Source organism: Zea mays, chromosome 5 (assembly GCF_902167145.1).
Source record: "Zea mays cultivar B73 chromosome 5, Zm-B73-REFERENCE-NAM-5.0, whole genome shotgun sequence".
In the NCBI taxonomy this organism is placed as follows: domain Eukaryota; kingdom Viridiplantae; phylum Streptophyta; class Magnoliopsida; order Poales; family Poaceae; genus Zea; species Zea mays.
The window spans coordinates 168169738-168191743 of record NC_050100.1 but is presented as its reverse complement, the minus strand read 5'-3'; the positions used below and the strand labels follow the sequence as shown (position 1 = coordinate 168191743).

Here is a 22006-nt window from a genome sequence, read left to right as displayed (position 1 = left end):
CGCATGAGGGAACAACCAGGCCGGCCAAGGCATCACGAAAGGCATTAAGACCTCAGAGGAGTCAAAACACTCCTCCGAGGCCTCGGGGGCTACACCCGGCGGGTGCACTCCCGCGCACCCACCGGAACAAAGTGTAACTGAGAAAGGCCGGTCCCCTCGCAAAAAAGTGCGACAAAGCCTCCAAGCGAGTACCAACACTCCCTTTGAGGATCGAGGGCTACTGTCGGGTACCGTAATTAGGGGTACCCCAACACTCCTAAACATGGCTGGCAACCACCATCAGCACAAACCGCAAAGGCTGATGGGCGCGGTTCAGGTCAAGGCCTCGTCTACCAAGGGACGCGATCTCGCCTCGCCCGAGCCCGGCCTCGGGCGGGAACAGTAGTCCCAGACGAATTCATGCCTCGCCCGAGGGCCTCCTCAAGCGACGGGCGCACCCTCGACTGGCCCGAAGCCCAGCTCGGGCAGGCTTTGTTGCGAAGCAACCTTGGCCAAATCGCCTCACCAACCGACCGTATCGCAGGCGCATTCAATGCGAGGATCGCCTGACACCTTATCCTGACACACGTACCTCAGTCGGCAAGGTCGAAGTGACCGCAGTCACTTTGCCCTTTCACAGACCGACCTGACAAGAAAACAGCGCCGCTCGCCCCGCTCCGACTGTTGTGCCACCCGCCAGGGTGAGGCTGACAACAGCTAAGTTCAGCCTCATGCGCAACAGGAAGCTCCGCCTCGCCCGAGCTTGGGCCTCGGCCTCAGGAGGAGGTCTCCACCTCGCCCGACCCTAGGGCTCGGCCCCCACCTCGGCCTTGGAAGGTGGTCTCCGCCTCGCCCGACCCTAGGGCTCAGCCTCAACCTCGGCCTCGGAAGGTGGTCTCCGCCTCGCCCGACCCCAGGGCTCGGCCTCAACCTCGGCCTCGGAAGGTGGTCTCCGCCTCGCTCGGCCTCAACCTCGGCCTCGGGAGGAATCACGTCCTCGCTCGACCCCAGCCTCGGCCTCAGGAGGAGTCTCCGCCTCTCCCGACCTTGGGCTCGGACCGACCGTGCCACGAGGGACACATCATTACCCTACCCCTAGCTAGCTCAGGCTACGGGGGAACAAGACCGGCGTCCCATCCAGGCTCGCCCCGGTAACAAGTAATGATGGCTCCCCGCGTGCGTCCATGACGACGGTGGTTCTCAGCCCCCTACGGAAGCAAGGAGACGTCAGCAAGATCCCAGCAGCCCCGACAGCTGTGCTTCTACAGGGCTCAAGCGCTCCTCCGACGGCCACGATACCGCGTACACAGGGCTCTAGCACCTCTCCGACAGCCACGTTGGCATGTACACAGGGCTCAGACACCTCTCTGTCGGACACGTTAGCGCATAGATACACCCCCATTGTACACCTGGACCCTCTCCTTGCATCTATAAAAGGGAGGTCCAGGGCCTTCATGCGAGAGGGTCGCGCGGGAGAACGGGCTGACGAACAGGCTCACTCTCTCTCTCTCTCGTGAACGCTTGTAACCCCTACTGCAAGCACAACCCCTAGCACGGGGCAACACGAGCCGTGTTTTCCCCCTTGTGTTCCATCTCGCGCCAACCCATCTGGGCTGGGACGCGCAGCGACAAATTTACTCGTCGGTCCAGGGACCCCCCGGGGTCGAAACGCCGACACCACTACATTGCAACCATCAGTATCATGCAGACTTCGATATATGCCACGATTTGCATGGTCTCATCATTGGAGAACACGTTCCACACATGCTGGAAGAAATTTCCTCGTACATTGTAAGTCATCAGGCACGCACCACCATACGCTTTTGCTTAAACAAAAAGGCAAGTGTGCTTGTTTGCGAAGAGAATTAAAGGCGGTCTGGTACAAAAGCTATTCCGATGGTGCTGAGGATGACGAACTGGTCATTGTTGTCGGTCCTCCTCTGTGTCACCTTCGGCGCCAAGATGATGCCACAGTCCTCGATATATTAGTCGTCGAACGCGCGTGGCATGCTGAGTACCGATGACTCTTGGCTGGGCTGCCAAATGAAGTGCACCCCGAGCTCATCAGCGAGGTAGTACCCCTGGCCGTTGCACCACCGGATGCGCTACTCCTCTACATACATCATGTTCGAGGACACTCACACAATGTCAGCAACGGCCATCGTCCTAGCGCACAAGAATTCATGGCCAGTCAGTAGCGACTTACGTGATATGTTGGGCTTCAGCTGGACGATGTGCTGGCATCATCGTCGGATGTGGTGCCTAGAACAACCCAAGAATCGCCAACGTTGGCGACGACCATGAGGTCCCCTGTTTGACGATGGATAGCGCGGGGCAGCCGCTCTGCACCGTGTCCAAGCGGCGGCTGCGCCGAAGCTTGTCGTACACAGCGACGGATGCGGGCACGTAGGACTGCTTATAAAGGTCGAACTGACATTCGCCAAGCTTTTTTTCGTCGTCGATGAGCGACGACAACGAGAGTGCCTCCTGCTAATGGTGTTTGTTCGGTGTTTGCAAGTAAGAAACATGGATTCATGCTTGGTGTTGGTTTATAAAAATGACTCACAAGTCAGATCCATGGAAAAAATATTATGAAGAATAAATGTCACGCATGCAAAAAAAGGAATTTAAGTTGAAAACATTATTCAAACAAAAGAAATTGCATGTAAAGCTCTTCTTTAAATACTACTCCCTCCATCCAAAAATATAATTCACAAAAATATAATTCAAGAATCTCGGTGATACTTATCTACTACTACGCATTGAGCAAGGATAGCAGGTGGGCTTGGGAAGAGATGTAGTAGATGTGTTTCCTGTCATAGATATAGACATAAACACACATGTGGTGTAACGGTAACTACTGCTGGCATTTGCTTAAGAGGTCGTGGGTTCGAATCCCCTTGGAGCTATGTGTTTTTTTTAATTTCAGCTAGACGTGGGGAATGAGAATGAGCCTTGCGGGGAGGTGGGAATGAGAAAGACAGAACCAAGAATGACAATGATAGAATATAGAATGGTGGCAGAACATGGGAATGAACGGAGAGGAGAGAATGGTAAAGACAGAACATGAGAATGACAGAACACAGAATGGAATGAGAATGAGCCTTGCGGGGAGGTGGGAATGAGAAAGACAGAACTAGGAATGACAATGATAGAATATAGAATGGTGTCTGTTGGGGACTTGTCCTTAAATGCTATGAATTAAGAACAAGGCAACATAAAAATTATTAAACGTTAAAGCCCTTCGTCCTTCGAAGCATTATTTCCCTTAAGATATAATGAGTTTCGGACGAAGGTTATGAAGGACATACCTTCATAAGCACAACAAGTAATGAAGAAGGATTCATATAAAGTATGAGAGATAACATAAACACTTAAACATTATTATTAACTCATTTCTATTTCATTATTATGAAAAAATAGAAATGACAACAAATTACAAATGTACCTTCGGCTTGAAAGAAGGTAAAGTACAATCGTGACGCAAAAGCAAATGCCAAGTCAGCGTGAACAGTACGGGAGCATTGTTCATCTATTTATAGGTACGGGACGCAGCCCATGTAAAATTACACCTATGCCCTTTACATTTACTAATAACTCTATAGCAATCCATCGAGGTCTAAATAGCCTTTTCCCTTTTAAGTCGGTTTCTTTTTCTGCTATCACGCCGAAGCTACCCTGCGCATAGCTTCGGCTCTGCGCCATCCTTCATATTCTTTGTGCATCTTCGCGCTGTGGTTTTGATCTAAGTCCGAAGGTACCTGTTTACACATTATACTCCAGAGACATTGTTAAATCATGTTTTTGAGGACCTTCGGAAGCCGAAGGCCCCCAACAGTAGCCCCTCGCAATATTAATTTGTTGATAAATTCAGATTGCGACATGGACGAAGGCCTTAAGCCGAAGGTCCGAAAAAACACCTTCCCTTTGCTAGAATAGCAACAGTCATTGACAAGCGGGACCCTCCAGTTTTCAACGCACTAGGCGTATAAATAAGAGCTTACCACGAGTTCATTTGGCACGCTTTCTTGCCATCTGCTCTTGCTCACCCAACTCTTAGCCCTTGCGCACCAACACTTGCTTGGCTTTTTTTAAAATTTTTAAGCTTCGGTTTCGAGAGCACTTTCTTAGCATTTACGAAGATGTCTGAGGATAAGAAAGCTGTCGCTGAATCGAAGCTGAGCCTTTCTGAGGAGATGAATCTCGGCTTTCTTGAATCAATAGCAAAGACAAATACAGAGAAGATTACTAGGGAGATTTTAGAGGGTTTATCTGAAGACACTGGTGATAGTGATAGCTATGATGTGGAAAGTGGTGGTGAAGATTCCGAAGATCGACCTTGGCGACCAAGCCATGCAGTTTTTGGAAAATCAAGCATTAAACAAAGCCATCTTGTCAATATGAGGGGCAGATATTTTCGGGATTTATCTATTGTGAGGGCTGACGAAGGAGAAAAAACTTGTCCTACTCCCGAGGAAAATGAAGTCGTGATATTCCGAAGCTTCTTCAAGGCTGAGCTTTAGTTTCCTTTAAGCGGTTTTGTGGTTGAAGTTTTGAAGATATTTAAAATTTGCCTCCATCAAATTACTCCCGAAGCAATCATAAGGATGGGAATCTTCGTATGGGCCATGAAGAGCCAAGGTTTGGAGCCAAATGCAAAAAGTTTCTGCAGTATGCACGAGTTATTATACGAGATGAAACCTTGGGGTAAAGAGCAGTATCATAACAATTTTGGTTGTTATAGCTTCGGTGCCCGCTCTGGATCAAGCTGTCCCGCGCCAACTTTTCGGAAGAGATGGCCCGGGGACTGGATGAAGGAATGGTTTTATGTGAAAAACGACTTGAATATGCGAGAAGATATTAAAGATATCATCATGCGCCCCATCTGGCAGCGTTTCGGCCTTCGGAAACCGAAGGTGGATATTGACGAAGCAGCCGAAGAATGCCAGAGGGCCTTCGGCGTAGTTTGCTCTTTCATCGGGACAAGAGATTTGATCCAGTAACACATTGCCTTCAGAGTATGGCCACCTGTAGAAAAGTGGGAAATGCCAAAGGAAACTATCAACAAACCTGACGAAGGTGGACTAGTTAGGTTAAAATATACCTTCAGATATGGAGATAAGTTTGTCAAGCCAGATGATGACTGGCTGAAATGTATTGAGGCCACAAGCGATGAACTGCTTGGACCATACTCGAAGGCAGAAGATACTGCACTGTCCGTGGACTTCGGAGGCCGGAAGAAGAAAAGACTCAACCGAGTATTTGATGCCATTGGGTTCGTCTATCCTGACTATCGTTACCCAACATGGGGTCAAAAAAGGAAAGATACGGCTTCTGTGAAGGAAGTTGTTTCAGCCGCTCCTAGCGAGCCAGCGCCGAAGAGGAAAAAGATGAAGATTCTTACGCACCGGCCACGGTATATTGAACCGGCCACCGTGCCTGAGTTTGTCGGCGAGACCTCTTCGGCCACCAAAGCCAAGGAGCAGACTTCCCTGTCGAATATTGAAGAGCCGGCCAAAATGTCGGAGATGGAAAAATAGAAGAACCGGGGGTTGAAGAGACAAAGTCATCGGAAATTTTAAGTCTTTCAGCAAGAGTTGAGGTGCCAATGCCAATGCCGAGGGCACAAAAAGACCTTACAACAACCCCCAAGAGGAAAAGAATGGTTAACGTGCTAGATGTACTGGAAACGATAAAATCTTCAAGCTTTACTTCGAAAATAGCTGCTGAAGTTCCAAAGACACAAACTGAGGCCGAAGCTGCCAAAAATCAAGCGGAAACTGAAACTGGGCTTTCAGAGCCTACCAAGAGGGAATTCTTGGAAATTGAAAAAGAAACGGAAAAAGAATCTGCAGAAGAAACTTTATCTGAGAAAATCGCCACACCTATTCCTGAAGCATCTTCTGAAGCTTCTGACTATGTATTACGTCATGCTTCGGGTAAAAATCTGAGCGAAAAAGAAAAAAGAGAAGCTCAGTTCTATGCGCAAAAATTAAAATATCCAAAAGAGGCGCTGATATTCAACGGCAGTGGAGAAGAAGACTTCTTGTATTGTCTCCCTGACAACAAGGAGATTTCTGTCTGTTGGGAGATGAACAAGAGCTTCGGATTCCCAACATTAGAAGACGGGCTCTCGGTGTTGTCAAAGAACGAGCTGGCCGACAGCTTAGCGTACAATAGTTTAAAGGTGAAAAAATGAGATCTTTGTATTATTCCTTGAAACCAAAAATTTTCATTTTCTTAAACTTATTAACGCATTTTTTTGCAGGGCCTTATACTTAGCAATGCCCTCAGGGCACAAAAGGATGCCGAAGACGAAGGGTGTACCATAGCCTTGAGCAACCTTCGTTCCGAAGTAATTGAACTAAGGAACGAAGGTCTCGAAAAAGATAAAATATTACATTCGTTGGTGAATAAAATAAAAGAAGACGAAGCTGCTTTCAAAGCTCAGGCTGAGGCTCAGAAGCGTGAAATTAAGGATCTTTGGAAACAGCTAGCCAGAGCTAAAGAAGAATGCACAGTTGAAGAAACAAAACGAGAAATTAGTGAACAATGGGCAAATCATTTAGAAAAAAACGTTGAAGAGCTTCGTGGATCCAAGAAAAGGTGTTATGAAAAATCTATAGAATGTGTTAAGAAAATAAGAACCAGCTTTGCCAGCGTTGGCGCGTTCTCAAGTGAAGAAAATTTCACGAGGGGCGACCCCGAAGGCCCAATTGGATGGATCAGCCACGAAGCTGAAGCTTTTGAAGAAGTTTTGAATAGCCGCGGAGACATATGTGCCTTCTCGGGTGCTAGGGGGATTGCCACTGTTTTGGAGAAAAAAGGCTGCAATCACGTGAAATCCTTGGCACAGACCGAAACCGATTTATCTTCTGAAGTCATAAAAGACCCTTCGGCCGAGGCAAGTTTGGTTGGTGGAAAATTTTTCACCGACATCTGGGAAAATGGTGGCCGGGAGATGGCTCAAGAAATTATACGGAAAAGCGAAAAAGGTATTCATGACGTTAGAAAAGTAGCAGAGGCCGCTGAGAAAAGTGCGGATCTCGAAGGGCGAATAGGTATTGACTACTAGTTTTTGGCTTGTTGTTGTAACTTTTTGATTTCGAACTTGTTTACATTTTGTAACACAGCTGCACCTTCTCCTCTCTCAGAGCCCGCCGAGCCATTAACGGACCTCAACGTAAAGGGGGATGACGAGATTAGAAAAATGGCCGAAGCTATCATGGACAAAGTTGTTGATCAGCTACTCAACGAAGCTGCAGAAGTAGTTCTAAGGGAAGATTAGACGTTATTGCAAAAACATTTGGAATGTAATATTTGTTGAACAATGTGTAATATTTTGTAACTTTGAATGTAATATATAAGCTATTTATGATTCAATTCTTTACGATGCATGAAACTTTACGTACATACCGTTTTTGAGCCTTCGGCGAAAAAAACACTTTCCCTTCTTTTCATGCTTCGTAAATGATATCCATATTTCATAAAAACGTCCAATCTTCGTAAAATCAGTAACCAATAGATCTTTTTATTTCAGAGTTTGACGAAGATATACTTCTTCAGTAATTATTTTTGTGCCTTGGCACTGTTTCTTCGAAACAATCTCCGAATATCAACATTGAACCGCCTTCTTGCGTCATTGATGCAATATGATGTATGATGTTATGCTATGCAAATGATGTGATGATGTGATGTTATGCAAAATGATATTTGCCGAAGATCAACGTTTATTTTTCACTGCAAGCCTCCCTTAGGAGCTTCTTCGCCTTTTACTTCAGCGGAATCAGCGTTTATTTTTCGCTGTAAGCCTCCCTTAGGAGCTTCTTCGCCTTTTACTTCAGCGGAATCAGCGTTTATTTTTCGTTGTAAGCTCTGCATTCCCTTTGGAACGACTTTTGAGCAGAAAACTTACGCTGCGCTCCCTTAGGAACGACTTTTTGTTGCTTCGGGAAACTTACACTGCGTTCCTTGGAACGACTTGTAAGACGGAGGCAAAAGCGAAGAAAAGCTTCGAGAAACTTATACTGCGTTCCTTAGAACGACTTTTTGGACTCCGTTATTCTGTGGAGAAGGTATATTTTTACTGTGGAAAAAGCAAAGCTATTACAAGAAATTGAAAACGACAAAAAGCATTTAGGCTTTCAATAATTGTTCCTTATTAAAAAGAAAATGATACTGAATGCAAAAAACTGCTGCCGAAGTAGGATATTTGTTAGTAAATATGCTTCGATTCTGGCACAGTGCTATTGACTGTGCGAGCTTCGGACTCTTCTCTGAAGTCCCGTTGGTGGTGAGTATGCTGACTCCCTTCTGGCTGCTGGCCTCGTTGCATTGGTGGTGGAGGTGGAGGCTGTTGCCAAGATGCCTGAGGTTGGCTTGCCGAAGCAACAGAAGCTGCTGGGTGGTTGCCCACATACTCTGGAATGTAAGGCGAGTGGTACGAAGCAGTATGCATAACTTGCTTCGGCTGGCTCTGTTGGGCTGCAGCTTCTGCTATCTCCTTTTGTTTCTGGATGGTGACATGGCACATCCTGGTGGTGTGGCCCTTGTCCTCACCATAGAATAGGCAATAAATTTTCCTGGGCTGATCCCCAAACCTTCCTCTGAAGCCCCTGGCACCTCTGCCCCTTGGAGCTGGGGGCCGAGGATAGCTCTGCTGCTGTCCCGAGGCCTGGGAGGAATATTGCGGCCTCTGCTGCTGGCTTCCCCTGTCATCATTCTGAGTGGAATGAATCGATCTGACATGCCTAGGATGAATTCTCCCTCCGAAGCCCCTGGCTATTTCGGAGAACCTGTAAGCTTCCTCCCTTCTCTGTCGAAAGTCATTGTCAGCGCGGATGTATTCATCCATCTTCTGAAGCAATTTCTCCAGGGTCTGAGGGGGCTTCCTGGCGAAGTATTGGACTGAAGGTCCTGGCCGAAGCCCCTTAATCATGGCCTCAATGACAATTTCATTGGGCACTGTTGGCGCTTGTGCCCTCAGGCGTAAGAACCTTCGGACATACGCCTGGAGATATTCTTCGTGATCTTGGGTGCACTGGAATAAAGCTTGAGCGATGACCGGCTTCGTTTGAAACCCTTGGAAACTGGTAATCAACATATCCTTCATCTTCTGCCATGATGTGATTGTTCCTGGCCGAAGAGAGGAGTATCAGGTTTGTGCAACATTCTTGACAGCCATGACGAAAGACTTTGCCATGACTGCAGTATTACCACCATAGGAAGATATTGTTGCTTCGTAGTTCATCAGAAACTGCTTCGGATCTGAGTGTCCGTCGTACATGGGGAGTTGAGGTGGCTTGTAAGACGGAGGCCAAGGTGTAGCCTGCAGTTCTGCTGACAGAGGAGAAGCATCATCAAAAGCAAAATTTCCATGATGGAATCCTCATACCAGTCATCCTCGTTGAAGAAGCCCTCTTGATGAAGTTCTCTGTGCTGAGGCCTTCGGTTCTGCTCATCTTGAGCAAGATGGCGAACTTCTTCATAGGCTTCGTCTATCTGCCTTTGCAGGTCAGCTAGCCAAGCCATCTTTTCCTTCTTCCTTTGCACCTGCTGATGGAGCATCTCCATATTTCTGATCTCTTGATCCAATTCTTCCTCCTGAGGCGTTGGACTGGTGGCCTTCCTCTTCTGGCTTCGGGCCTCCCGAAGAGAGAGGGTCTCCTGGTTGGGGTCCAGCGGCTGCAGAGCGGCAGCCCCTGTTGCTGAAGCTTTCTTTGGCGGCATGACGAAGGTCTATGCTTGCCGAAGGTGTTCGAAACTCAAAAAGTGGAAGTGAGTTCACCGGAGGTGGGCGCCAATGTTGGGGACTTGTCCTTAAATGCTATGAATTAAGAACAAGGCAACATAAAAATTGTTAAACGTTAAAGCCCTTCGTCCTTCGAAGCATTATTTCCCTTAGGATATAATGAGTTTCGGACGAAGGTTATGAAGGACATACCTTCATAAGCACAACAAGTAATGAAGAAGGATTCATATAAAGTATGAGAGATAACATAAACACTTAAACATTATTATTAACTCATTTCTATTTCATTATTATGAAAAAATAGAAATGACAACAAATTACAAATGTACCTTCGGCTTGAAAGAAGGTAAAGTACAATCGTGACGCAAAAGCAAATGCCAAGTCAGCGTGAACAGTACGGGAGCACTGCTCATCTATTTATAGGTACGGGACGCAGCCCATGTAAAATTACACCCATGTCCTTTACATTTACTAATAACTCTATAGCAATCCATCGGGGTCTAAATAGCCTTTTCCCTTTTAAGTCGGTTTCTTTTTCTGCTATCACGCCGAAGCTCCCCTGCGCATAGCTTCGGCTCTGCGCCATCCTTCATATTCTTTGTGCATCTTCGCGCTGTGGTTTTGATCTAAGTCCGAAGGTACCTGTTTACACATTATACTCCAGAGACATTGTTAAATCATGTTTTTGAGGACCTTCGAAAGCCGAAGGCCCCCGATAGTGGCAGAACATGGGAATGAACGGAGAGGACAAGGCAGAACATGAGAATGACATAACATATAGACCTTGATCTTCAAAATAAATGTCTACTAAGTAAATGGCTTTTCAAATTAATTAATGAAGAGGGTATGTGGCAGTCAATTCTTCGTAATAAGTACCTGATAAATAAAACAATCACCCAGGTGGAACATATGCCTGGAGATTCATATTTTTGGGCAGGCCTGTTAGGTGTTAAGGATACCTTTCTTCGCCTAGGCCTTTTCAAAATTGGGGATGGGACTCAAGTTCGTTTTTGGGAGGACAAATGGCGTGGTAACGCAACGTTCAAGGAACTTTTCCCTGGACTCTATGATATAGTCCGCAAAAAGAAAGCTTATGTTTTAAGATCAAATACAATAAATGTGGCCTTTCGTCGATCCTTGGTGGGTAATAATCTTATGGCTTGGCAGTAGCTCATAGCCTTGATTACCAATACTCAACTAAACGATCAAAGAGATATTTTTATTTGGTCCTTACACCAGCATGGGAAGTTCACAATGTGTTCTATGTATAGGTCTCTGGTTAGTCCGCAAGTGGTTCCAAAAATCATCCCATTTGGAAAATCAAAATTCCTCTCAAGATTAAAATCTTTATGTGGTACCTTATAAATAATTTAGTTCTAACAACTGATAATTTAGTGAAGAAACAATGGAAAGGCTGCCTACGATGTGTAACATGTACGTTAAATGAATCCACTCAACATCTGTTCTTCGACTGCCATATTGCTAAATGTGTTTGGCGCTGTATTCAAGTTGCGTTTAACATTTCACCTCCTAGGAGCATTGATCATTTATTTACACAGTGGCTTTATGGGGTTGATATGAAACTTAGCAACAAAATTTGGTTTGGAGCGAGTGCTATATGTTGGGTGATATAGCTTTATCGAAATGATGTGCTTTTAACAATGCACAAGTTCCTACTCCTATGCAAGTACTTTTCAGGGGCACATACTGGATGAGACAATGGATGCTGCTGCTAAAGGAAGAAGACATATTACAAGTAAAGCAGGGATGCAGGCTGCTTGAAGTTGCAATGATGCAAATCTTTGCTAAAAATGGCTAGAACTTTAGTAATCAATTGTGCTTGTAATCTGTAATGTTGTGGTGGCATCTATGTTTCGAGTATGGTTATGTTCCTGTTTGAACCCAGTATTTTTGATGTATTGGACAACTATATGCATATTGTCATGCAGAGGCTGGAATAATCAAGTTATTCCCTTTTCTAAAAAAATGAGAATGACAGAACACGGAATGACAGACTGCTCTTGTAGCCTTAATAAGTATAGAAGACCTTACTCAACAAGATCTTCGATGTCTCGTTATTCAACATCTAAGGGTCTCCAAGCATTAACCTCCGACGACAACAGGATCTTCATCCTATTGATCCGCGATTAGCTTGTAATTAATCTATATATTACATGCCATTTTACCATATTTTATTATTTCTATTTGTATGTAAGTTATGTGTTCATACTATACAAATTGATAGTTCTATGGTTTAGTGGTCATTTGGGTTTCTAGAACTAAAAAAACAGGAAAAATGGGTCCTATAATTTGGTCAGACCGTGCAACGTTGTCCAAAACGAAGTTTGATCAAATCAGATCCGATGTGGCGTGTTATATTGGAGCACACTCATGAAAGTTTATTGACCAACATGCGAAGTGTGGAGATCCAAATGACAACATGTTAAGTTCGGGGACCTAAGTGACACAACAGCTAAGTTCAGGGACCCAATTAACTCTAAAATGATACGCATGTCGATATTGGGTTGGATCAAACCCGGTTTTAGATGGGCCACCAAGTTTTAGCACATATTTTTCCTAACTTTGATAGTTTGAGGATCCAAATAACACAATGTGTGGCTAATGCATTTTAGGTACCGTTTGGTTTACGAAATTTAACGTAAATGATAACGGTAATAATTTATACCCGAGTACTGGCTGTAATAAGTTTGGATATGTCGGTATTAATTTATAGTGTGATATCTCATTATGATTGGACTTAAACAAACATAATTTAACGTTATTGGTTACACATTACATTGCAAACTACAAATATATGAACCAAACTCCACCTTAGAACCAACATTTAGGGCTAGTTTGGAAGTCCAAAATCCGGAGAGGATTGAAGAGACTAAAATCCCCTTCTTATTCAAAATTGAATAAAGAAGGGATTTTAGCCCCTTCAATCCCCTCCGGGTTTGAGGCTCCAAAACTAGCCCTTAGGTATCAACACCCCTAAGACTGACTCCAACAGAGGCCATGCAAATCGAGCAGCCATTCAAGCCTTTGGGTAGCGTCTCTGATTTGCCTGTCCAGCCATATGACACACGTTTTCAATAGCACAACCAAAAAGGCAGCGGTAGTATAGTCCAACAAATAGAGCAGATGGTGGAGTCATGTTCTCAGACATAGAAAAAGGAAATGGCTGCCAGCCACAGTACAAGCTATTATGGCTTTTCTCTCTCTTTCCATCATTTTTGCCTGGCTTATTTGACTGCTTTGTTAGAAGGTGTTTCGTCGTGAGCAGCTATTTTAGCTTTGTCTGTCCATTTAGCTGCTCCGTTGGAGTCACTCTGAAACATTTGGGGCGCGCTGAGTAAACAAATTAAAAGAACTCCCCGCGGTCAGACACGGACCGGGCAAGGTACCTCCCGAGTCCAGTAAACGTAAACGTTAAACCAGCACTATAGCGGGAGCATTCAGCAGTGTGAACATGGACAAAACCGCGTATTAGTTGGGCGGCTGCCCTGCCCCCTCACCGCGCCGCGATAGACTCGAGGGCCGCCCAAGGTCGAGTCCACTGTCCACCACCACTCGAGAGACCGCTGCTCGCTTCCTTCGCTTCCGCTCCAAAAACCCAATAAAAAAACGCACCTTTCCTTCCCCTCGCTTTCCCCCTCCTTCCTCCCCTCGATCCCCTCGCCGGGAAAGATCCGATCCCATCCACCTCCACTCCACGTCGCGGCGCAACCAGAGTTCCCCGTCGGCGAAGCAGGAAGTCGGAAGCGAAAGGAATGTTGCACCTTTGAAGCGGCGCGGCGACCCGGTGTTTCTTCCTGGCCGGCGATGGGCTGCTTCTCGTGCTTCGACTCCCCGGCAGATGAGCAGCTCAACCCCAAATTCGGTGCCGACTGTGGGTACGGCGGCACCTCTGCGGCCGCGGCGTACGGAGCCGGCTTCGGCCGGCACGGGGACAGGGGGTACCCGGACCTGCAGCAGGCGCCCATGGCGGCGCCGCGCGTCGAGAAGCTCTCCGCAGGTGCGTGACGTGCTCCTTGGCTGAGCTACGTGTTCCACGGCTTTGGGGTGGTTGGGTGGACTGGATCCCGGGGCGTGCTGGTTGGTGGGTGGGTTCGGATCCCGGGCTCCCAGCGCGGTGGTTCAACCGCACCGGCCCTACTTGATTTGATTCAGTACGGCTTCGTGTAGCTTATGGCCATCTTTGCGTGTTGAATTAGCGTCCGTGGTTAAGAAATTCCCGATAGGCAAAGGGAGAAGAAGTAGGAACCATCTTGACTTGTTGACATATTGTTATTTATTACTGCAAATCAGGTCAATTTATTTACTACCTTAAACCTTGGAGACATGTAAAGGTTGTGGGGAGATGAACTCGTGTGTACTGATGCGATCACAACATGGTAGTTTAAATAGTGATTCTCTTTGTCCGAGTCGGACTGCGGACTAGCTTACTGAATCTACCCCTTGTAACCTGTCTATGTGTGCAGCGGCTGAGAAAGCAAGAGCTAAGAGTAATGGGCTCACCAAAGAGGCTTCAGTGCCAAAGGATGCCAACGGCAATGCCATCTCAGCGCAGACTTTCACCTTCCGTGAGCTCGCCACCGCCACCAGGAACTTCAGGCCTGAATGCTTCCTGGGAGAAGGAGGTTTTGGACGTGTTTACAAGGGCCGCCTCGAGAGCACAGGCCAGGTAACTTTTGAGTTCAGCAAGTGCGACCTTGCTCTTTTCTTGCAATCTGCTGCGAAAGAACAGTGCTAGTAGCAAATTGCACTGTTGTGGAATTGGGACTTTGTTTTAACCCGCAGATTTCATGTAGTCCATGTTTGAAATAGTAGCTGTTCAGTGGAGAGCTGTTTTGCTTTATTCTTGTCTTTTGGCAGTAGACTAGAAGAATTGGTACTGCTCGATTTAGTCCAAACGTTAAAGCAGTCCATATTGTGGAATAGTCTCTGTTCAATGGAACTTACATACCTTGTGTTCTTGTCTTTTGCTAGTTTACTGAAAGCAGTCCAAATGTTTCATACCTTATGTTCTCGTATTTTGCTATAGTAGATGCAAAAGGAGTATGGGGCTGGATTAAAAAAAACTGATGGTTTAAATGTGATTGTTTGCTGCAGGTTGTTGCTATAAAGCAGCTTAACAGGGATGGGCTTCAAGGAAACAGAGAATTTCTAGTAGAAGTTCTCATGCTCAGCTTACTACATCATCAAAACTTGGTTAATTTGATTGGCTATTGTGCTGATGGAGACCAGCGACTTCTTGTTTATGAATATATGCCCTCTGGATCACTTGAAGATCATTTGCACGGTACAAATGCTGTTCTTGTGTGTTGTATTGAATCTGTTTGCATATGACCATCTGGCAGCATTCCAACCCGTGTTTCTTTGTGATTAACTGCATGCCTGTTCTAGTGTGTCTGCCTGTCTGTCACATGCTTGCTTTTTCTACGGATGTCAGCTTTGTTATATCTTTGTTAGTATTCTGCTCTTCATTGTATGCATCCATCTTTATTATTCTTCCTTTTATACTGGAAGATGTTTAGTCCATAGCCTTTCACACACTACCAATAACATTACTATTTTGCTTCTGAAACCTATTCTAGACCCATTGTGACACAGGGTGACATACTATGCATCCCTAAAAGGGCATGTTTGGGACAGCTCCACTAGCTCTAGATTCACCAAAAGCATCTCCACTCTTGGAAAAGTTACCCAAGCTCTCCAAATTCAGATTCACTAAAATGGTGGATCTGATGGCCAGATTCACTATTTTGGTGGAGTTTCTCAAACGGCCCTCCACCAAATCAAGTTGGAGTTGGGGGAAATTACCCACAACCAACGCTGGTTACATGACCATACCAGTTTGTTTCTTTCCTGTCTTCTTCCTTGAGCTTTTTCTTTTTTTCTTAGCCACTCGCCGTCGCTGCCATGGCTTTGCCCCGACGTGCCTGTCTCACCATGGCCTTGGCTCCGATTGCACGTGCCACGAGCACCTGCTATGTGCACCACAAGCCTAGGCTAGAGTTGGAGGCCGCCATGGTCGGCCATGCCCCCAAGTCGAGCCCCACATGACGCGAGATTTGTGAACCCTACCGTGTTGTGGTCAGTCGCTGGCCGTTGTGGCCACGCGATGGTTTGCCCACGCTGACGCCACCTCTGGTTGAACCGTAGCTAGCCGCCGTGGTTGTGCCATGACCGGACCCCCCCCTGCATGGAGCCCTGTCAAGCTTGTGCGCCAGAGAAAGATGTTGTGCCTTTTATTCGGAAGAGGAGATGAACATATACATCGACAACTGGGGCCTATCTCAATGGCAAAATAGTGCATCAAGGGCCAGCTTTGAGCCCTTACTTTTTTGTGTTGGTGATCGTTGAGGTCACAAGGGACATATAAGGAGATACCTCTTGGTGTATACTTTTTGCGGACGGTGTAGTACTAGTTGATGAAAGTCGGGTAGGAGTGAATAGGAAATTGGAATTGTGGCAGGAGACTAAGTAGAACTAAAACCGGATACATGAGATGTGACTTCTACACTACTACACACGAGGAAGGAGATGTTAGTTTTGAAGGTCAAGTAGTGCTTAGGAAGGATACCTTTTGGTATTTAGGATCAATGCTAGAGAGGGGGATATTGATGAACATGTTAGTAATAGAATATGAGGAAACGACACCAAGCATCTGGCATTCTGTGATAAAAGGGTATCACATAAGCTAAAAGGCAAGTTTTATAGGACGCCGATTAAACTTGTTGTACGGTGCAGAATGTTGGTGTAAAAAACGTCATGTTATGTAAGGCTATCTCCAGCAGCTTACCCATCCTCGTACCTATATTTAAACTCCACTCTGCAAACAATGTAGTCTACAGTGCAAAACAATGTTTTTAGTGACCATATGAGTGAACTACTGGACACGGTCTAATAAATGCCGTGGAAATGTGAATGTTGTGTTGGATTTGAAGTCATACAAGAAGTGATCGAGTATGGAACGATGATATACATGATATGCTAGGGGTAGCATGAATTGAAGAAAAGCTTGTCCAACATCAATCGAAATAGTTTGGACATGTCCAACGGAGACCTCCAGAGGCATTAGTGCGTCGTGGGATCCTAAGACGTGATAACGAAAAGAGAGATATGGGAGGGCCGAAGTTAACATGGGAAGGGGCAGAAAAAGAAGACTTAAAAGTATGGAATATACCCGAAAATCAAGCCTTGAATAGGAGTGAATGGAAAACAGCTATCCACGTGCCTGCACCTTGATTTGTGGCTTCTGTGGGTTTCAACTCTAGCCTACACCAAGTTGCTTGGGATAAAAGGCTTTGTTGTTGCTATTGTTCTATTACCCAGCTAATCAGCATATTACCCTATTTCTCCATGTTGAAATTTAGAAGTAAATGCTATAAACCTAGACACTAGTGTTTTGTGAACATTGCTTAAGGCTTTGGTACTTTTTAGATTTTATTATGGTCAAAATGTGTACCATTTTATCCTTTTTAAAATTAGTTTGTTACTCTGCCATGCTTTTGCATTCTTTTAAATTTGAACTATTCTCTTTTCACTTCAACTACTATGTTAGAATTCTAATTTGAACCAGTGGCTCTTTATGAACTTAATGTCTGAATTATTGTTCTTGTGTATAGTATATATGAATATGTGATAGCGTACTACAATGTCTTATCTTTCTTCCATCAAGTAAATAAATATATAAGATATTCTTCCAAACAGTGCATTCATTTTGTTTTGATCTGTCGAGGAGTCTCTCATTTGACCTAAATGGTTCCACTTGATGTAGATATACCTCTTGATAAAGAGGCCTTGGACTGGAACACCAGGATGAAAATTGCAGCAGGTGCTGCCAAAGGACTGGAGTACCTACACGACAAAGCTAATCCACCAGTTATTTATAGGGATTTCAAGTCGTCGAACATTCTGTTGGATGAAAGTTTCCACCCGAAGCTCTCTGACTTTGGACTTGCCAAGTTGGGTCCAGTTGGCGACAAATCACACGTCTCAACACGTGTAATGGGTACATATGGTTATTGTGCACCAGAATATGCTATGACAGGGCAGCTGACAGTGAAGTCTGATGTGTATAGCTTTGGGGTCGTCTTGCTAGAGTTGATAACTGGTCGTAGGGCTATCGACAGCACCAGACCACATGGAGAACAAAATCTTGTCTCATGGGTAAGTGATGATCTGTTTACTTATAAATGACCGGATATTATCTTTTTTCTTATATCTTCACATCATATTATGTATGTTGGTGCCTCAATTTATCCCTTTCCCAGACCTCACTCATGTGGGAGCCACTCCGTCGCTGGGGCTATCCTTTTTTAGTATGTCTGTTGGCATCAGACAGTAACTATTTGTAGATGATGTAGCCTTGTAGCATCATTTTGTTGCTATAAACATTGGATTGCTAGTTAAATATCTTTTATTGATTTTCACTAAATTCTCCAATTAATCAGGGTTAGCCCTCTCATCCTCTACTCTACATCCTAAAGGAACACAAACCATCATTGGCTTACATGCAAGTGGTAACGATTCTACATGAAATAATGGTTAAAAAATAGATTTTTCACTTATGTTAAAGGTCCTGTTGGGTCACTCAAGGCTAGGTAGAGGAACCGGAGATGCTAGCATATACTGTATATTTCATTTATTTGGATGCCCCCCCCCCCCCCATCACCCTCGACCAATAATTACTTTATTTGCACATAATTTTTTGTCACACAAAATTAACGTTATTAGATTTGTATTAAGGAAACACTTAATATGATTTTGCATTGCAAAAAAAACGGCATCATTGGAGTAATGGTTGGTCAAAGTCTTGTCCCGGGAAATGAAATAAGCCTGGTACCTTCAAACAGAGGGAGTATAGTGAACTGAGCAAGTAGAATTTGTCATGTACATACCAACCTCCTCTGTGCTGATTTTCCTGGTTGGTTAGAGCAGATTGTATGTTGTGGTTGGAAAGGATGAAGTGCATGTGCTGATTCATACTGGTGATTGGTTGGCAGGCACGTCCTCTTTTCAACGACAGAAGGAAGCTCCCCAAGATGGCCGACCCAAGGCTGGAAGGGCGGTACCCCATGCGCGGGCTGTACCAAGCCCTGGCGGTGGCTTCCATGTGCACTCAGTCGGAGGCCGCTTCGCGGCCACTGATCGCGGACGTCGTGACCGCTCTGTCCTACCTGGCGTCCCAGCCGTATGACCCCAGCACAGCTTTCGCTTCAAGGAGGCTTGGTGGAAGCAAGCCTGGCGAGAACGGTGGCAGGGTGGTTTCCAGGAACGACGAGACCGGAACCTCAAGGTCGCTGGGGAAGGACCGGGAGGACTCGCCCAGGGACCTCCCGGCTATCCTCCTGAACAAGGACCTCGAACGCGAGCGCATGGTGGCAGAGGCCAAGATGTGGGGCGACCGGGAGCGCTTGGTGGCGGAGGCCAAGATGTGGGGCGACCGGGAGCGCATGGTGGCCGAGGCCAAGATGTGGGGCGAGAATTGGCGCGACAAGCGGCGCGCTGAGAACGGGCAGGGCAGCCTGGACTCGCCGCCTACTAGGAACAGCTAGGGGACTGGGGAGAGCCTTTCACACATCCATCCATGCTTATCGGTTGTTTATTTCCTGGTCGATTTTCGTCGCCGCGGCGGGCAGGGGCAGGGTCAGGGAGGGTAGATGTACATTTCTAGGGCAGCGTCGTACTGGATAGTGAATGCATTTGGTTGTACTTGTAAATTCTCAGAAAAATTTTGTGAGAATGAAAGGACGCATTTTGAGTTCCACTCGTAAAGTCGTTCGTCCCCAGCTGTGGTATGCGTATTGTCTGTTTGGGTGCCTGGGTCGTCTACCCTCTTGCTGTGCTGCTCAGTGTCTGGGCGGAGGACGGCAGCTCCTCAATTTGTGGACGGCGGACTAGTTAGCTCACATTATTCTCCTGACGTACGGCACCCTGCGATGGAGGCAGGAGCTCTGCGGCCGAGCTTTTGGAGGACAAGAAATAGCTCGATCGATTTCAGGCGCCCGACATAACGCGACCGGACGGGCATCTCCGGCCGGCGGCTCCGAGCACTTGTCCGGCGCGTGTTTTGGGCTGCGCGGTCTGTTCTGGCTGTGGCTGGTTGGTTCCTCTGTGTTAGAATAGGAACTCATACCCCAATCAGGGGTTGGGAGTGATATTAAATAGAGAGAGTAACTGGGCCAAGGCCCATTACACAGGGGTATAACGGTCATTACACAGGGAATAACACAAACCCTAGACGGGTAGTCTAACACCCCCGCAGTCACAACTCTATCCTGTACAGATGTTGAGACTGGATCGGAAGTCTAAAAAGATACTCGACGGTAACCCCTTGGTGAAGATGTCGGCGAACTGAAGCGTGGTGGGGACGCTGAGAACGCGGACGTCACCGGCAGCGACACGCTCGCGGACGAAGTGCAGGTCGATCTCCACATGCTTCGTGCGCTGATGCTGCACGGGGTTGGTGGAGAGGTAGACCGCGCTGACGTTGTCGCAGTAGACGAGGGTGGCGCGCTGGAGGGGACTGTGAAGCTCGTGGAGGAGCTGGCGCAGCCAGGAGGCCTCGGCCACGCCGTTGGCCACGACACGGTACTCGGCCTCAGCGCTGGAGCGAGAGACGACGGGCTGCCTCTTGGCGGCCCAAGAGACGAGGTTGGCGCCCAGGAAGACGGCGTAGCCGGAGGTGGACCGGCGCATGTCGGGACAGCCAGCCCAGTCAGCGTCGGTGTAGACCACGAGCTCCGACGTCGGGGATGGGCGGAGTAGGAGGCCGTAGTCGAGGGAGCCGCGGAGGTAGCGTAGAATCCGCTTGAGCGCAGTGAGATGGGGCTCCCGCGGAGTGTGCATGTGCAGGCACACCTGCTGGACGGCGTAAGCGATGTCGGGCCTAGAGAACGTGAGGTACTTGAAAGGGAATTAGGCTTACACCTAGTTCCTAAATAATTTTGGTGGTTGAATTGCCCAACACAAATATTGGACTGACTAGTTTGCTCTAGTGTATAAGTTATACAGGTGCAAAAGGTTCACATCTAGCCAATAAAAAGATCAAGTGTTGGATTCAATAAAGGAGCAAAGGGGCAACCGAGGGCACCCCTGGTCTGGCGCACCGGACTGTCCGGTGTGCCACCGGACAGTGCACAGTACCTGTCCGGTGCACCAGGGGACTCAGACTCAAACTCTTCGCCCTCGGGAATTCTCGGAAGCCGGCGCGCTATAATTCACCGGACTGTCCGGTGTGCACCGGACATGTCCGGTGCTCCAAGGAAGCTCGGCCTCCTGAACTCGCCAGCCTCGGGTTCGCGCGGCAGCCGCTCCGCTATAATTCACCGGACTGTCCGGTGTGCACCGGACTGTCCGGTGTGCCAGCGGAGCAACGGCTCCCTGCGGTGCATTAAATGCGCGCGCAGCGCGCGCAGAAGTCAGAATCGCCCATGCCGGTGCACCGGACATCAAACAGTACATGTCCGGTGTGCACCGGACACCCAGGCGGGCCCACAAGTCAGAAGCTCCAACGGCTAGAATCCAACGGCAGTGATGACGTGGCAGGGGCACCGGACTGTCCGGTGTGCACCGGACTGTCCGGTGCGCCATCGAGCAGACGCCTCCAGCCAACGGTCACTTTTGGTGGTTGGGGCTATAAATACCCCAACCACCCCACATTCATTGCCATCCAAGTTTTCCACTTCTCAACTACTACAAGAGCTCTAGGCATTCAATTCTAGACACATTCAAAGAGATCAAATCCTCTCCAATTCCACACAAAACCCTAGTGACTAGAGAGAGTGATTTGCCGTGTTCATTTGAGCTCTTGCGCTTGGATTGCTTCTTTTCTTTCTCACTTGTTCTTGTGATCAAAACTCCATTGTAATCAAGGCAAGAGGCACCAATTGTGTGGTGGCCCTTGCGGGGAAGTTTTGTTCCCGGCTTTGATTAGAGAAGAGAAGCTCACTCGGTCCGAGGGATCGTTTGAGAGAGGGAAGGGTTGAAAGAGACCCGGCCTTTGTGGCCTCCTCAACGGGGAGTAGGTTTGCAAGAACCGAACCTCGGTAAAACAAATCTCCGTGTCTATCTTGCTTATTCGCTTGGGATTTGTTTTGCGCCCTCTCTCGCGGACTCGTTTATATTTCTAACGCTAACCCGGCTTGTAGTTGTGTTTATATTTATAAATTTCAGTTTTGCCCTATTCACCCCCCCTCTAGGCGACTATCAATTGGTATCAGAGCCCGGTGCTTCATTAGAGCCTAACCGCTCGAAGTGATGTCG

At 47.0% G+C, this 22006-nt stretch overlaps 1 protein-coding gene across 2 annotated transcripts; it reads left to right on the top strand.

The window, feature by feature from the left end:
* Positions 1 to 13202: 13202 nt before the first annotated feature.
* Positions 13203 to 19516, top strand: LOC103627200 (serine/threonine-protein kinase PBS1). Of its 2 annotated transcripts, none has more exons than XM_008647499.4 (5): positions 13203 to 13748; positions 14215 to 14417; positions 14846 to 15035; positions 17517 to 17908; positions 18745 to 19516. In XM_008647499.4, exons 1-5 carry the CDS (start codon positions 13556 to 13558, stop codon positions 19294 to 19296), a joined length of 1530 nt encoding a protein of 509 aa, XP_008645721.1. In that variant the 5' UTR covers positions 13203 to 13555; the 3' UTR covers positions 19297 to 19516. The 2 variants fall into 2 exon arrangements, with proteins under 2 accessions (XP_008645721.1, XP_020394136.1); XM_020538547.2 differs by lacking the exon at positions 13203 to 13748 and adding an exon at positions 13851 to 14127.
* Positions 19517 to 22006: the final 2490 nt, after the last annotated feature.

Excerpts from the sequence above, each read along its gene's own strand:
- LOC103627200 (XM_008647499.4), top strand. The coding sequence starts at position 13,556 with ATGGGCTGCTTCTCGTGCTTCGACTCCCCGGCAGATGAGCAGCTCAAC. Across the intron at positions 13,749-14,214 it reads CGTCGAGAAGCTCTCCGCAG|CGGCTGAGAAAGCAAGAGCT; the intron begins GTGCGTGACGTG and ends CTATGTGTGCAG. Across the intron at positions 14,418-14,845 it reads GCCTCGAGAGCACAGGCCAG|GTTGTTGCTATAAAGCAGCT; the intron begins GTAACTTTTGAG and ends TGTTTGCTGCAG.